Source organism: Astatotilapia calliptera, chromosome 14, assembly GCF_964374335.1.
Source record: "Astatotilapia calliptera chromosome 14, fAstCal68.1, whole genome shotgun sequence".
NCBI lineage: Eukaryota > Metazoa > Chordata > Actinopteri > Cichliformes > Cichlidae > Astatotilapia > Astatotilapia calliptera.
In genome coordinates, this window is record NC_137435.1 from 14196387 (window position 1) to 14212575 (window position 16189).

The window sequence follows — 16189 nt, forward strand, 5'->3', positions numbered from 1 at the left end:
CTGTAAATTTTATCTGAGCTAAAGATTTAAATCACCCTCAATTTCAGTCTTTTATGTGGGAAATAGATTCAGAGTTTGCCGACATTCCTTATCATACAGAGGTCCGTTGGCTGAGTTGGGGAAAAGTTCTCAAAAGAGTTTTTGAGCTCAGCAAGGAAATCTGTCATGGACATGGCATCTATGATGCGGTGAAGGCATTTCAAGTGAAGCTGTCACAAATGCACCAGTGCAACTTGCCTCACGTTCCCTGTTGCCAAGTAATGTTGAACCAAGTCGGCACACTTTCCTAATAAACTGAGCACACTGCGCACTGAGTTCGCATGACACTTTGGTGATTTTGAAGCACAAAAAGAGAATCTTGAGCTACTTTCCAACCCATTTATGTGGAAACTGCACCTGTGCAGATTCAGATGGAGCTGCAGTGTAATGGGACACTCAAGGCAAAGAATGACATTGAATGGGCTGCACAGTTTATTAGTTCCATTCCTGAAGCAATGCCCCAGCTCTGTCTACATGCGGCTCGAACCTTGTAAATGCTTTCATTTATTTTTTCTGGGGTTTTTGGCAGCATGTTCATATTTCTAACTTGCATAATTTTGACAGGATATATTTTTGTTAAGAGCAAAATATTTAAAGTTAAAGTTTATTTTTTTTAAGTTTATTTATTTTGGAATAATATTCCTGTCTATATTTATTTATATTTATGTTTAAAAAACATGTTTTAGTGTTTTCAAAAAATGTTTACCTTGTTTGGCCCGCGACCTAAAGTGTGTCTTGAGTTTTGGTCCCCTGTGCACGTTAGGTAAAAGCTCTCAGTAAACAATAAAAATGCTTTAGCTTCAAACCCCACTAAATTCTCCACTGAGGCCCTTTTAAATAACTGTTGGGAGAAACCTCTAAACATCCTGTCACCTAGTGAAAAAGAAAATCCTCCACTATCTTCACAGTACCATCAATCAGAATACGCAACACAAATCAGGCAAGATTAAACAGGTCAAGCAAGAAAGAAAATAGCTTCTATGAAATGTATGAATGCGTAATAGTGAAAGCATAATGTCTTGATTGCTTTTAATCCAAAATTATTGCTCAAAAATAAAACATCTTTGTTCTGAAGGTGACCTGAAGGTGACCTTCACTGAAGGTGACCCTCAGTTTTTTGTATCGGTTATACAGTTTAAAATTCTAAAAATCTTGCATAAAATTCAAGAAAATTCAAAGTCATATAAGAGCATTATAAATCCTAGTCAATATATTTCTGAATACATATCAGAGTTAGAATGGCAAGATATGCAAGTATAAACAATATCAGTCTCGTATGAATGAAATTATTTCTATATTCATGATCTAATCATTTAAATGTATTTATTTTCATGCATGTATTTTCATTTATGTGAAAACATTTTTATGATTCAGTGCCATGACCCATTACAGCCTTTTTTGTGTTCAATTCTGGTTTCAGCAGGATTATGTAACATTTGGGTCCAAACAATGTGATCAAGAGGCCAAAGCTTGAGGCCAAGATGGCAAATACCTCCACTGCATCTGCATAATTTCCCGGTGAGCTGATATAGACAGGAACAAAGGCCACCCACACAGCACAGAAGATCAGCATGCTGAATGTGATGAGCTTGGCCTCATTAAAACTTTCAGGGAGATTCCTTACCAGGAATGCAATTAGAAAACTGAGGAAAGCCAGCATGCCAATATAACCCAACAACACTGCAAAACCAACACTAGACCCAACTACACATTCATAAACAATCTTATCATTTTGGTATTGGGTGTTTTTATGTGGAGTTGGGGAAGCAGAAACAAGCCAAGCAGTGCAAATGGCTGCTTGAATAGATGTAAGAAACAGAATTGTTCCTCTCTGCTGCATAGCACCAAACCACTTCAGACTGGTTCCCCCTCCTGGCTTGGAGGCTTTGAACACAGCCAGAACAACCATGGTTTTTACTAGAATGCATGAGACACACAGCACAAAGCTGATCCCAAATACTGCATGTCTGAGTTGGCATGTCCACAGCCTGGGTCGTCCAATGAACAGCAGTGAACACAGGAAACATAACTTGAGTGACAGCAATAGCTGGAAACTAAGTTCTGAATTGTTGGCACGTACTATGGGTGTTCTGCGATGGTAGATAAAAATCCCTAGAATAACAGCACATAAAAATGTGCCCAGTAATGAGGTTGCTGTCAAACAAATACCCAGAGGCTCAAGGTAAGAGAGGAACTCTGTCTTCTTAGGAACACAGTGGTCACGTTGGGGGTTTGACCAAAAATCCTCTGGACAACTGGTGCATTCCAAGGAGTCTGGCAAAAGGGAGAAAGATGATGAAAGGGGAAGATAATTAAATGCCTACTATATTTAATGAAAATGAAATTCAACATGTCATGCTGACAGATTAAAAAAATCCCTGAAAATACACTTACTGCTCATATTACTGACTTTTCCGTCAGAACAAGGGATGCAGTCAAAACAGCATTTGGGTTCCCCCTTCTTTCTTATCATGTGGGTACCGAGTGGACAGCTTTCACTACATATTGATTGAACTGGCTGTTGGACAAAAAATAAATAAATATTGCCTGCTGCAATTCTATATAATGTAAATGTCATAAAAGGTAACGATCAAATAAAAGCATATTTAACCTTGTTTGATATAGAGTTCCAGAAGATTTTGTTTTCATCAAGTATGAGTTCTTCACCTTTGAAAGCTGACCCCTTAACCTCACCCACACTCTGAACTTTAATGCTTCCATCAGGGAGCAACAACCAGTTCATCACATCATAAATTGGCACAACGTCACCATTTTCATCAAATGACAGTTGATCACTAAATGGAGTGGAGAAGTTTACCCTTTCCAAGTAATAAACAAGCTGTTAAAGGTATAAGTATGCAAGAAATAAATTTCACAGTGCAGACAGTGACATTCTATATCCAATAACCAAATTAAATCTAACAATTATTATACTTTTATATTTAAATGCATTAAATTCTAATTCTAAATTAAGCATGGATATCTCTAATTGTGCAATAAATATGCATACTAGTTAATGTGCTCTAATATAAATATACTAAACACTACTTTCGCTCAATATGAAAAACACATTTAGCTCTCTTCAGCTCATTTCATCGTATTGAATTGTTTTTTTTTATCCGACAGGGTACATTTTGTTGTACTGAAAGTAATTATAGAACCAATGATTTACTCATAGATGAAGTATAAATTAATATCACACCTGCCAAGGCTCCAGTGATTGCAAAGTGCCACAGCTGTGCCCACTGAAAGGCCCTCTTCCTGGCTTGCATTGCAGAATGTCATCAAGGGAATATGCCAGGGCATAAACAGCTTTGTACACATTGTACTCAGGCCGGAGGTTGGAAATGTCCAAGAACTCAGTATTCACATTTTCTAGATCTTCCTGTCCAGTGCATAGTGCACCTCCAACTTCCAGCCAGCCTGGTGGAGCTGGAGCAAATCTACACTGAAATGTGAATTCCCAAAACTGATTCACCTGAAATATATGATTGAAATATATTATTAATAGCTGTGTTTGTGTGCACCTGCTGTTTGTTTTTTGTTTTTAAAAAGGACAAAATTAAATTTTTGCAGCTAATACAGTAAAGTTTTGAACTCTCACCATTGTCTTTCCATAGCTATTACTGTCAAGCAGATCAGGGCGTATTTGTAACAGGAATTCCCTGAGCCCTGGTATTTCTCCTCGACGAATAGCGATGCCCAGTGTACCACCCAGATATGGCATGAGCTGAGGTGTTTGAAGCACAGCAGCTGTTGCTGTCCAGCCTTCACTGGCCAACCACTGTAGGCCTGTTACATTCTGCCTTTCTATCTGTGCATTGTAAAAAGCAGTATTGTAAATAGCAACGACTGACATCATCATGATATTGAAGTGCTTGCTTGACTTCTACGAATTCTATACCATTATTTTTCTGTACTCATTCAAATAAAAGACATAATACATGTATTAACCAGTTTAGAGAAACAAATTCTTTTAAAACTGCACCTCTTCCATAAGGTTTATCATGTGAGTCTCAAACACAAAGGCAATGACAACATGAGCTGTGGATTTCTTCATCACATCCACAATCCTTCTGAGTTCATCTGTGTCTTTGTCAGTGGGTAAAACCTCAACATAGGCAAGGCAACCTTCTCCAGACACACTCAGCTCAGATTGTAAGGATCTGGCTGCATGAAGTCCATAATCATCATCAGTGATGAGCAGACCTGCCCAAGTCCAGCCAAAATATTTTAGAATCTGAATCATTGCACGTACCTAAGTGAGAACAGATTAAAACATGAGTGCTGCTCATCAGCTGCTGTTGACTTTTTGTATTTGTCCAGATTGATTTTTAACCTGGAAAGCATCACTTGGGATCGTCCTAAAGAAGGATGGATACTTTTGACGGTCACTCAAACAGGAACATGTGGCAAAATAACTCACCTGTGAAAGATACAGACTGTATATTGTACATTGTTTTAAACATTTAATGTACAATTAAGTTAATATAAACAAAAATAATATTAAACTGAAAACTTACCAGAGGTACTCTGTACAAACCTAAGATGCTGGAGATAGCAATAGAAGGAGTAGAGGAAGAATCACCCACAATCCCTACAACTGGAGGATTTCCAACACATGTATTGTGTAATATAATCTGTTCCTCTTGACCACTGATTAATGACAATGCTCCACGGAATCCAATTCCAAGTTCAACGCAATTATCATAAAGGGTGTATCCCAGAGTCACATTAGGTAGCAAGTTGGAGTTGTTGTTGATCTCATCAATTGCAAAAGCCATGGTTTGTGCTTGTCTAAATCCTTGTACATAGAAACTAACAAAAAACATTTTGATTTGAAAAATACATCAGGATACTTAGAAAACAGCTGAGCTTTATTAATCAACACAATATAATTAGATATTACAATTATGTTTATATTAGCATTAGGTTTGTCCTGTTTCTCTATTTTTTTCTGTTGTTTCCTTTTCATATTCACCTATGGCAAGTAGGTTGCTGTGGCTGTGAGGTAAAAGACAGGTCAGGAATGCTTGAGAAAAAGTGGACTGGAAACAGTCCTCCCAGGATGACCTCTCCACTCTTCTGCATTCTGTTTAGATTAAATTGCTCCTGTAGTTGGCACGAGGAGGGAAACAGAGAAGAGGGTATAGTATGAGAAAAATAAGAATACAGCAAAACGAACAAGAACAAATTACTTTGTAAAAATGAGCTCATGACAGCTTTCAGATTTTCTGACCCTAGTCATTTCATTTTATTGCTTTGCCATTCCCTTTTATTGACATGCCGTGTTGATGAATTTTGGATTCCACCCATCTGGGAAAAAGAAGGTGAAAGGGCGGGGCCTGAAATACATTTTGATTAGAGATTGGTTCCTCACAAGAAGTGCACAATGTGTAGATCTGTGACTTGAGATCTACACATTGAGCAGTAAGACAAAGTTAGACTCGGGTGGTCCCATTTGAATGTGATTGACAGGTAAACCTTAAGTTAGACTCTTTTTCTCCAATTGATCTTTCTGAATTAACTTCAATAATTACTTCCTCCAAACCATCTGTCACGGTTCTGGTTCCGGTGGACCCAGTATTTTGAGTTTATTATGTTTTGGTGTAATTTTGCATCAGGGATTGTTTTCTTGTTCTCTTGTTGTGTTAATGATGATGATGATGATGTTTATTATTAGAGTTTCATGTTTGTGTTTAGGATTTGTTCTTCGGTTGGGTCTGCTTAGTATATGTCTAGTTCCATGTGTCATTTTCTGTCTGTCTCTCAAATGTCAAGTCTGTGTCTTAGTGTGATGGTTTCTTGTTCCTGTTTTATTGTGAAGGTCTGCGTCTTATGTTAGTGTGGGCAGCTTGGTTCCCCCGTCTCGTTAACCCTGATCTCTCCCAGCTGTGTCTCCCTCCTGTTGCCCATTCGCTGATTACCACCCTGTGTATATTAGCCCTGTGTTTTCCTGTGCTCAGTGTCGCGTCGTACCCTCAGATTTATGCCTGTGTGTTCAGTTCTCAGTGTCATTGTTCAGTTCTCAGTGTCATTGTTCAGTTCTCAGTGTCATTGTTCAGTTCTCAGAGTCATTGTTCAGTTCACGTTGTCGTTTATCACCAGCAATAAAGCTAAGGTTCTCAGTTTCAATTCAGTCTCAGAGTCTTGCATTTGGATCCTCCTCTCCATCTGCCTGCACACAGATCCCTGACACCATCAACGTGTCTTTTAAACCCCATTCCTACAACACTGCTCAAAGAAGTCCTGCCATTAATTAATTCTTCGATCTTAAATATGATCAACCTATCTCTAATAATCGGCTATGTACCACAGGCTTTCAAGGTGGCAGTAGTTAAACCTTTACTCATGAAGCCATTTCTAGACCCAGCAGTCTTAGCTAATTATAGGCCAATCTCCAACCTTCCTTTCATATCAAAAATCCTTGAAAGAGTAGTTGTCAAACAGCTAACAGATCATCTACAGAGGAATGGCTTATATGAAGAGTTTCAGTCAGGTTTCAGAGCTCATCACAGCACAGAAAAAGCTTTAGTGAAGGTTACAAATGATCTTCTTATGGCCTCTGACAGTGGACTCATCTCTGTGCTTGTCCTGCTAGACCTTAGTGCAGTATTTGATACTGTTGACCATAATATCCTATTAGAACATGCTGTAGGTATTACAGGTACTGCAGTGGTTTGTATCATATATATCTAGTAGACTCCAATTTGTACATATAAATGGAGAGTCCTCTTCACCCACTAAGGTCAGTTATGGTGTTCCACAGGGTTCAGTGCTAGGACCAATTCTGTTTACATTATACATGCTTCCCCTAGGCAGTATCATTAGAAGACATAGCATAAATTTTCACTGCTATGCAGATGACACGCAGCTCTATCTATCCATGAAGCCAGATAACACACACCAATTAGTTAAATTGCAGGAATGTCTTAAAGACATAAAGACCTGGATGGCCGCTAACTTTCTGCTTCTTACCGTATTTTCACGACCATAAGGCGCACTTAAAAGTCTTAGATTTTCTTCAAAAAGTACGGCGCGCCCTATAGCGCAGTGCGCCCTGTGTGTTGTAATGAGGACGCAGTAGAGAACACAATGAGAACGCTAAAGGGTGAAGTGTGGCCGAGTTGGAGGAAAGACTCGAGCGGTGGATCATCGAGCAAAGAACGAGCGGGAGAAGCGTTTCGACGGTCACCATTCGGCTAAAAGCAGTTTCACTTTCACTTTTTATGAAACGGTGCCATTTTTCCATCAGGACCAGGACTACGGTAGCGCAGCAACTTCCAGCGGATTATAAGGAAAAGCTGGCCATCTTCCGCTCCTACTGCAGCAAACACATCGGCGACAAAAACATCCAGCCCAGCCACATCACTAACATGGACGAGGTCCCGCTCACTTTTGACATCCCGGTGAGTCACACTGTGGAGAAGAAGGGGACCAGCACGGTAGCGATACGCACAACGGGGTATGAAAAGTCTTCTTTCACTGTTGTGCTTGGCTGCCATGCTAATGGACAGAAACTGCCGCCTATGGTGATTTTTAAGCGAAAGACTTTGCCTAAAGAGAAGTTTCCAGCAGGAATCATCATTAAGGCAAATGAAAAGGGCTGGATGGATGAGGAAATGATGAAAGAATGGCTGAGGGAGGTGTATGTAAGGAGACCAGGTGGTTTTTTTCCACGCATCACCATCGCTCTTAATCTGTGACTCTATGCGTGCCCATCTCACAGCCGATGTGAAAAAACTAGTGAAACAAATGAACTGTGAGCTTGCTGTCATTCCGGGAGGCCTGACGAAGGAACTCCAACCGCTGGACATCGGTGTGAACCGCCCGTTCAAAGTAAGGCTGCGAGCGGCCTGGGAGCGATGGATGACCGATGGAGACCACAGTTTCACCAAGAGTGGAAGGCAGCGCCGGGCGAGTTACGCCACAATTTGCCAATGGATTGTAGATGCTTGGGCTAACATGTCTGCTGGCACTGTTGTTCGAGCTTTCGCAAAAGCCGGCATCATTTCCGAGGAGCCGCACGGCACGGAAAGTGACTCTGACAGTGAAGAAAGTGAACTTGGCATGTTTGATGGAGATTTAGCGCAGCTGTTCAGACACAGAGGATGAGGACCAAACTCAGTTTTGCTCCTGCTTTATTTTTAAATACGCACACTTGTATGCTTGTGTGTTGTTGATGATGACGATTACCGGTAATAGAAATGTGAGTAAGGTACCGAACTCAGGTTTGCTCCCGCTTTATTTTTAAATACGCATACGGTACTTGTATGCGCCCTATGATCCAGTGCGCCTTATGTGTGTGTTAAATACAGTAATGGCACACATAACTGAGACTGCGCCTTTTAGTACAGTGCGTCTTATGGTCGTGAAAATACGGTAATTCAGATAAGACTGAGGTTATTGTACTTAGCCCTGAAAATCTTAGAAATATGGTATCTAACCAGATTCTTACTCTGGATGGCATTACCTTGGCCTCCAGTAACGCTGTGAGGAACCCTGGAGTGATTTTTGACCAGGATATGTCCTTCAAAGCACATATTAAACAAATATGTAAGACTGCTTTCTTCTATTTGCGCAACATCTCTAAAATTAGAAATACCCTGTCTCAGAGTGGCTGAAAAACTAATATCCTGCTCTCCTTGTGTGTGTACGCTACACAATTCAGCAGTAGCCTAACTCCACTTGAAATATTGCGCGAAGTCAGGATGTAGCGTCCAACTCCTTTTAATTAGTGAGTATTTCCTCATGGAGTAAAACTGAAATACAAATAACATAGCTAAAATTAACCTAGCATCATTAGCACAACAAAATTAGATTCCAATACACATCCATTAGCGTTAGCACACAGCTACTAAAGTATTCATCTACAGCAAATATTTCCACAAAATATACATAAAATACAATCCTACAATTCAATACAAATGAAACTTACAGACGGTGGTGTCGATGGCACAAACAAAAGGCAGATGTCGCTGGATCAAATTTCCCCACATGTGATCCGCTAGGAACTAAACAAACATGGCTGACATCCTGTCACTTCCTGAAACTGGTTTTCAAAATAAAACGAATTTCAAAATAAAATTAGCTCATTGCAAAGAGCGCCTATATTGCAATAAATTAAGAGCGGAACAACTAGTTCATGCATTTATTACTTCCAGACTGGACTACTGTAATTCATTATTATCTGGATGTCCTAAAACTCGCTGAAAAGCCTTCAGCTAATCCAAAATGCTGCAGCAAGAGTCCTGACAGGGACTAGAAAGAGAGAGCATATTTCTCCTGTTTAGGCTTCCCTTCATTGGCTTCCTGTTAAGTCCAGAATTGAATTCAAAATCCTGCTCCTCACATACAAGGTCTTAAATAATCAGGCCCCTTCTTATCTTAATGACCTTGTAGTACCATATCACCCTATTAGAGCACTTCGCTCTCGCACTGCAGGCCCACTTGTTGTTCCTAGAGTATTTAAAAGTAGAATGGGAGGGAGAGCCCTCAGTTTTCAGGCCCCTCTTCTGTGGAACCAGCTTCCAGCTTTGATTCAGGAGACAGACACTATCTCTACTTTCAAGATTAGGCTTAAAACTTCCCTTTTTGCTAAAGCATATAGCTAGGGCTGGACCAGGTGACCCTGAATCCTCCCTTAGTTATGCTGCAATAGAGGTAGTGATGGCCAAATGAAGCTTTCTGAAGCATTAAAGCTTGTATTGAAAAACGGTTCATTACTCGAAGCTTTTCATCGCAGTCTTCTCTGGTGACATCTGGTGGCTAAAAATATGAAGAGCAGCTTGAATCCACAAAATAAAACCAACTGCTTCGTAATGATTGCCCACTCTACAGAGTGGAATTCTGTCTGATATTGGGCCACCATTGTGTCACTTTAAACGTGTATTTTTTGGGGGTGACAAAAATGTTGTTTATTTCTTTAATAAATAATTTTGACCAGTAAACTTTCCTTGTTTAAACATGCACCATTGTGTGGTCTTTCTTTGCTTGTGACGGCTTGATGTTGGTAAATACAATAATTGAAAAATACCACGTTACATATAATATACATATAATAATGTACAACACATTATGGAGTATGCTTCTGCATTGAGGTCCCGCCTCCATGTACTTATGCAGTTAATCGCTAGATGGGTATTTTTATAAATAATATTCCATTAGGGAAATTTTCCAATACATATTTTTGACCTGGGGGTAGAATTGATTGTGAACTGGAAAGGGAAAATGCTTTTGAACTTGCAAATTAAAAACATGATGCATTTAAGGTAACCCTTTCCCATTTGTATTTATGAAGAAAATTTGTTCCACTGTGCCATGGCCGAACCTGTTCCTTTTATATTTAGATAATTTCTCCTGCCTTAAGGAAAATCCCTTCACATGGAACAGAAGAGGCTGGAGTGCACAGAAACTGGTAGAGATGCAGTTATACAGTCTAACTGGGCCCCACAAACTATCAGCTAAAGAGAATAAATAAATTAAATTGCTGCACATTTTGCAGACTAACAGTTTAAGATTATTTAAAACATAAAATGTATCTTTTTATAACATTAAATGTAAAAAGTCAAATAGAAGTCTTTCTAAAGTTATTTAATGATATTTATATTATGAAAAGCAGATTTTTGACATTTTAAGTTTTTCCCATTGTCAGATAAAATAAACATGCACAAAACAAAAGCAAACAACAAGAATACAAAGCTGGAAAACCCACCCGATTGACCAAAATCAACTCGAAATACACAACAGAAACTCCTCTATTCCTCGCTGGCTCCAAATCTCTCAGTAAAAATATCAGTGGTTTGCTATCTGTCACCATCAAAACACTCCACAAATCCCACGAATGATTCGCTTCCTTATAAACCATTGAGTCAGATACCAAAGCAGTTAGGTTCTAAATGAAGCTTCGGACGTCACTGATCACGTGACTCTGGCTAAACGAATCAAGCTTCGACACAGTGCTTCTGAAGCAGTGTGTTGATTTTTTTGACATACGCACTGGAGCGTCAGCTTCAAGCGGGCCATCACTACAGTCACCTTTCTCACTCAGTATGTGTTAATAGACCTCTCTGCATTGAATCATATCTGTTATTAACCTCTGTCTCTCTTCCACAGCATGTCTTTCATCCCATTCATAAATATTATAGTTCAAATTTGCAAAAAAGCAGCATATGCATCAAAATAAACTATTTCCAGCAGTGCAATATGAGTCCTAAGCATCCCAGAAACGACACAGAAAGTCATAAAGTCAAAGATAACTTTTAAAAACACCAGCATAAGCTCATGAGGCCTTGATGGTAAAAAACTACATTTCTGCGAAAATGACGTCACTTCCGGTTTCGGGCAGGTCATGGCGGACATGCGATAGTTCGTGCTGATGGACGTAGGAAGTGTTATGAACAGCTGATCGGATCGGCAAAGCATGTTTCTGGAATATTATGGTTTTGTTGCTGCAAGTGCTTTTTATGCAGTTTTTGCAAAGCTATATGTGGAAGGAAACTGTGACCTAGGACAAGCTGATGGCATAAGATGTAAGTACAACTCCTCTGGTTTCATATGCAAAAAAAATTATTGTGCTAGCTCACATGGTTGCAGTGCTACCGGGATTTAAAAATAGTTACGCCCAACGGAGCGTGCCCGCTCTGACCGGTTTTAAAGGGTTAAAAGGGAGTTTTTCCTTCCCACTGTCGCCAAAGTGCTTGCTCATAGGGGGTCATATGGTTGTTGGGTTTTTCTCTTTATCTATGAAGTGCCTTGAGGCGACTTTTCTTGTGATTTGGCGCTATATAAATAACATTTAATTGACTTGAATTGAATCCTGTGCCTTTGCACCCTAGTGAATAGGTTGATCATAACTGCACTGACAAGAGAAGATGAGTCTCCTAAATTTCAGTTACCCCTATTGCAGGCTGAAAATAGGGACAGTAATGAGGATAGTGAGAGTGAGGATGAAATTTAAGGTTTGGAATTGTTCTGTGCGTTTGTTTGTTTTTCTTTTTCTGACACTGTAGAATGATGCACATTGGGAAATCTCTTTTGAGTTTGCAATGGTGTTGATGTTAGGTACGGGAGTTGGGAAGGAAATCTCCATGTTTTTTTTTAATGTGATTTAATGGGATTGTTTTCACAAGGGGGGAATTGTACTGGAAATTTCTTTATTCTATGTATTAATCACATATTTTAATCATATCACATTGGTAATACTAACATCACTTTCTCACTTTAGTATAGCAAGATCACTCCTGACACCAATTATATACATGCATGTGGAATGTTATCACAAGTGGGCCTCAGGTTTTATTACACCTCACAGAAGGTGCATTGTAGACTTGAAGATCTCCAGACATTCTCTTTCTCGGGACGTGACAGGTGGTCGTAACATTTCTTAGAGTGGGAGAGGGGCAAGGATGAGCTGGATTGAAGGTATAGAGATATATGATGTGATGTGGAATGTCTTTGTTTTGAAAGTGTTCTGGGAATGGTTCAGGTTGGTGTCCTTCCTCAGAAAATTGTTTGGTGTTTGATCTGAACATTTTCTCCACTGCAGTGTTTCCTTTTCTTTTCTCTTTTTAATAAACGTCACTTCAAAAGACACACTCACCTGGCGTTTGCAGTTTTATTCAAGATTTTGCATAACATAAGCAAGGCTGAAACCCAACCACCACTGAACAAAACGTACAATCTGAAATGTCAAGACTGGGCTAAGAAATATCTGAAGACAGATTTTCAAGTGCAGAGCTGTGTACATGAAAACTCTGACGTGAGAACATCAGTGTTTTTTCTTTTTTATTAATCTTTGTGTAAGTGCGAGAGCATGTGCTCTCCTCCTTCAAACAAATTTAATATCTTAACAAAAGCAACAACAACTGAATTTCAAGTAGAAAAACCTTACATTTATGGAATTCACATAGTAATATAGAGTTCATGTTTTTTGGTAGGCTTCTAATATTCTGTTTTCGGGAAGGCTGTTCCCGAAGCTCTGCGTATTTTGTCAGCATGTTTTCAGTGGTGCCTCTGTAAAAAGTTGTGAGATGAAGTATGGAGAGTCCTGCATTTCTGAGTCTCCTGAGGGAGTGGAGGTGCTCATGTGCTTTTTTTGATAACTGTTGTCATATTGTTCTCCTGTTCCCAACAGACAACTTAATAATAATGTATACTTTATTGATCCCCATGGGAAAATTGCTCTCTGCTTATTTCTCATTTCCAGTGTAAAATGTCTGAATGGTCAAACTGACTAAAAAGTTTGATCCATTTATTTTACATCTTCTAAACATAACTTTAAGTTTTTATATTTTAATTGGTAAAGAGGTTTACAATGAATGTTATCAAAACAATGTGACATTCAATTTGGTTTTATTTATACAGCACCAAATCAAAACACTGGCTTCAATGTACTTTATATAATAAGGTAACAACCCTACAATAACATTGAGAAAATTATCTATAGCTAATATAAGGTAAGATAAACCTTTATTAGTTCCCCATGAGGGAAATCTTTTGGTCTTTGGTTTAGTCACCATTCTCCTGTCACTCACCACCTCCACCGGGTCCAGAGGGCATTCTAGAACAGATCTGGCCCCCCAGATAAGTCTGTGCAGTCTTTTCCGGTCCCCAGCAGAGATGCTGCGAGATGCTGCCTCCCCAGCAGACCACACCGTAAAAGATGGCTGAGGCCACAACTGAGTCATAGAAGGTCTTCAGGAGTGGGCCCTTCACTCCAAAAGACCTGAGTCTGCACAGGAGGTACAGCCTGCTCTGCCCTTTCCTGTAGAGGACATCTGAATTTTGAGTCCAGTCCAGTTTTGAGGTTTCAAGAAGTTTATTGGAAATTATGTATCAGAATTTCAGAAGCGGGACCACGCCTCCAAACATGATCCTTCCGGTTCTCATCTACATAGGTTCCCACAGTTCTCCAAGATGTTCAATCTCGTTTACATGCCCCACCCTGCCTCCCTTTTTCAATTCTTCAACTTCTTCACTTTTATTTAGTACATGGGGATCTGCCAGACCCAGGAGCCATTGCCAGTCCCCTTCAAGGCCTTCCCCAAACTGCAGCTCAATTCATGTCCAAGCATTCAACTTTGCCTACTAAAATGCTGTCAAACCTAAAATGAAGACGTGGGCCCAGCTAGTGAATTGTCATTTCGTATGGTGTTACAGAAGCTGGAACAAAATGCTGTTTCTCACCAGCCTCTTTAGTGCAATAGTCACTTAAAAAAAAAAGTTTTAAAAGAGAGCAGTAAAAAGGCAGTAATAAATCGTAACAATAAATAGGGATAAATAACATAAAATCTAAATTCTAAAACAAACTCAAGTCTAAATAGTCACACTCATCCAGGTAGCAGCAGTCCTTTCACAGAAGGGGAAAATTAAATCAACTAGTGGGTCTATCTGAGGAGTATATTGCATGTGTGTGCGTGTGTGTGTGTGTCCATCTGTGTGCAAATAGGGGGCATCAAAGTCCGCTTGTGGATCTCACAGTACAGCTGTGTGAATAGCTGAATGGATGGGGAGGAGGCACAATCCATTTATCACTCTCATGCTTGTGCAAAGAACCCTTCCAGCATCCTGGTTGTTCTGCAGCTGATGCTCCTGTACCTCTTGCCAGACAGCAGGAGGGACAACAGGCAATGAGAGGGGTGGTGGGAGTCTCTGATGATGGAGATAGCTCTGCGTATTTTGTCAGCATGTTTTCAGTGGTGCCTCTGTAAAAAGTTGTGAGATGAAGTATGGAGAGTCCTGCATTTCTGAGTCTCCTGAGGGAGTGGAGGTGCTCATGTGCTTTTTTGATAACTGTTGTCGTATTAACGGAGAAGGACAGATTATAAGTTAGGTGCACCATAGACTTTCTGTCTGACACAAACTGGAAAATTGTCAAATTACTCAGAAGGGAAAGCGGTGTTCTAGTCACACTGTGCATAGTGGGGGGGGGGGGATGTCACTTTTTTTTGTAGAGAAAGCAGAGTCTGGGGACAAGGAGGACAACTTCCCGATCACTAGGAGCAAGGTCGTCATTAATGTATTTACACACATAAATGATGGCTGGGCCCCTGAGTGTTGCCTTGAGGTTCACCCTGACCTCCTGAGCACCAGAGGGTGTGCTAAAACTACAGAGGATCAGCCTACCCTAACCCTCAGCCTACCTGGGAAGGTCTATGTCAAAGTTCTGGTGAGGAAATTTCATTCTTAGTCAAGCGTCAGGTACACGGTTAGGAAGAACAATGGGGTTTTGTCCTACTCAATAAAGAGCTGGACCAACTCTTTATCCTTTTACTGTCCAAGTTACTGTCCGAAAAGAGAGAGTATCTCAGGGTCTTGTTCATGAGTAAGGAGGAAGGAGCAACGGAAATGAGCTGTCTCTAAAGGGTGGCTGGCCTCTCCCTTAGAGATAGGGTGAGGAGTTCAGCCATTCAAAAGGGATTCAGAATAGAGTGACTACTCCTCCACACTGAAAGCTGCCAGTTGAGGTGGTTTGGGGATCTGGCAATGATGCCTCCTGGGCGCCTCCTAGATGGAGTATTTTGGGCATATCACACTGTCGGAGTGTTAAAAACAGCTTGAAATTCTCATGAGTTGTTTGCAAAAGAAAAATCACCATCATAATGCGGCTACCCCTTCGGCGCCAGCTGTGGGCTCAAGGCTGGAGCCGAACAAAAACTCCCTGATAACGACTGTGTTGAGTCTGTTCCTTCCCATTCCATGCAAGGCCACCTGGGTTGGCTGGAAGACTGTTTACTTAGCCTGGCGGGGCGAAGGACACTGTCTCAGCTGAACTACGGACACGCACACACATATACTGATACTGATAAGCACTCACTGATGCATCACCCTCTCTATCCAACGCCACCTCCAACGCTTACCTCCCCCATCATGTGGACATCGGGTCAGCTGGAGGCGCAGTCGAAGATTGCAGCGGTCCCAGATCAAATGTACACACTGGAACACTTTTCCATGTTGCTTGTCTGTGTTTATTGTGCTATGATGTGTTGATACCTGTGCATTCCTGTATTATCCTTTTGTGTTGCACATTTCAATGTTATTTTTCTCGCTACCTGGCCTGACCTGTCTCCCCAATGTGATGTTTGTATTGTATGTACAGTCGACAAGGTCTGTCATCTCGGTTGTGAGCAAAAGACCTGCAACTGACAAA

At 40.4% G+C, this 16189-nt stretch overlaps 1 protein-coding gene across 1 annotated transcript; it reads right to left on the reverse strand.

Moving 5' to 3' along the window:
• Positions 1–1072: 1072 nt before the first annotated feature.
• On the reverse strand, positions 1073–6574 carry LOC113036614 (extracellular calcium-sensing receptor-like). The gene is made up of 9 exons (XM_080288943.1): positions 5021–6574; positions 4563–4857; positions 4379–4465; positions 4028–4297; positions 3644–3853; positions 3242–3517; positions 2651–2878; positions 2434–2557; positions 1073–2313 (listed from the first exon to the last, which is right to left on the reverse strand). Exons 1-9 carry the CDS (start codon positions 5254–5256, stop codon positions 1403–1405), a joined length of 2637 nt encoding a protein of 878 aa, XP_080145069.1. The 5' UTR covers positions 5257–6574; the 3' UTR covers positions 1073–1402.
• Positions 6575–16189: the final 9615 nt, after the last annotated feature.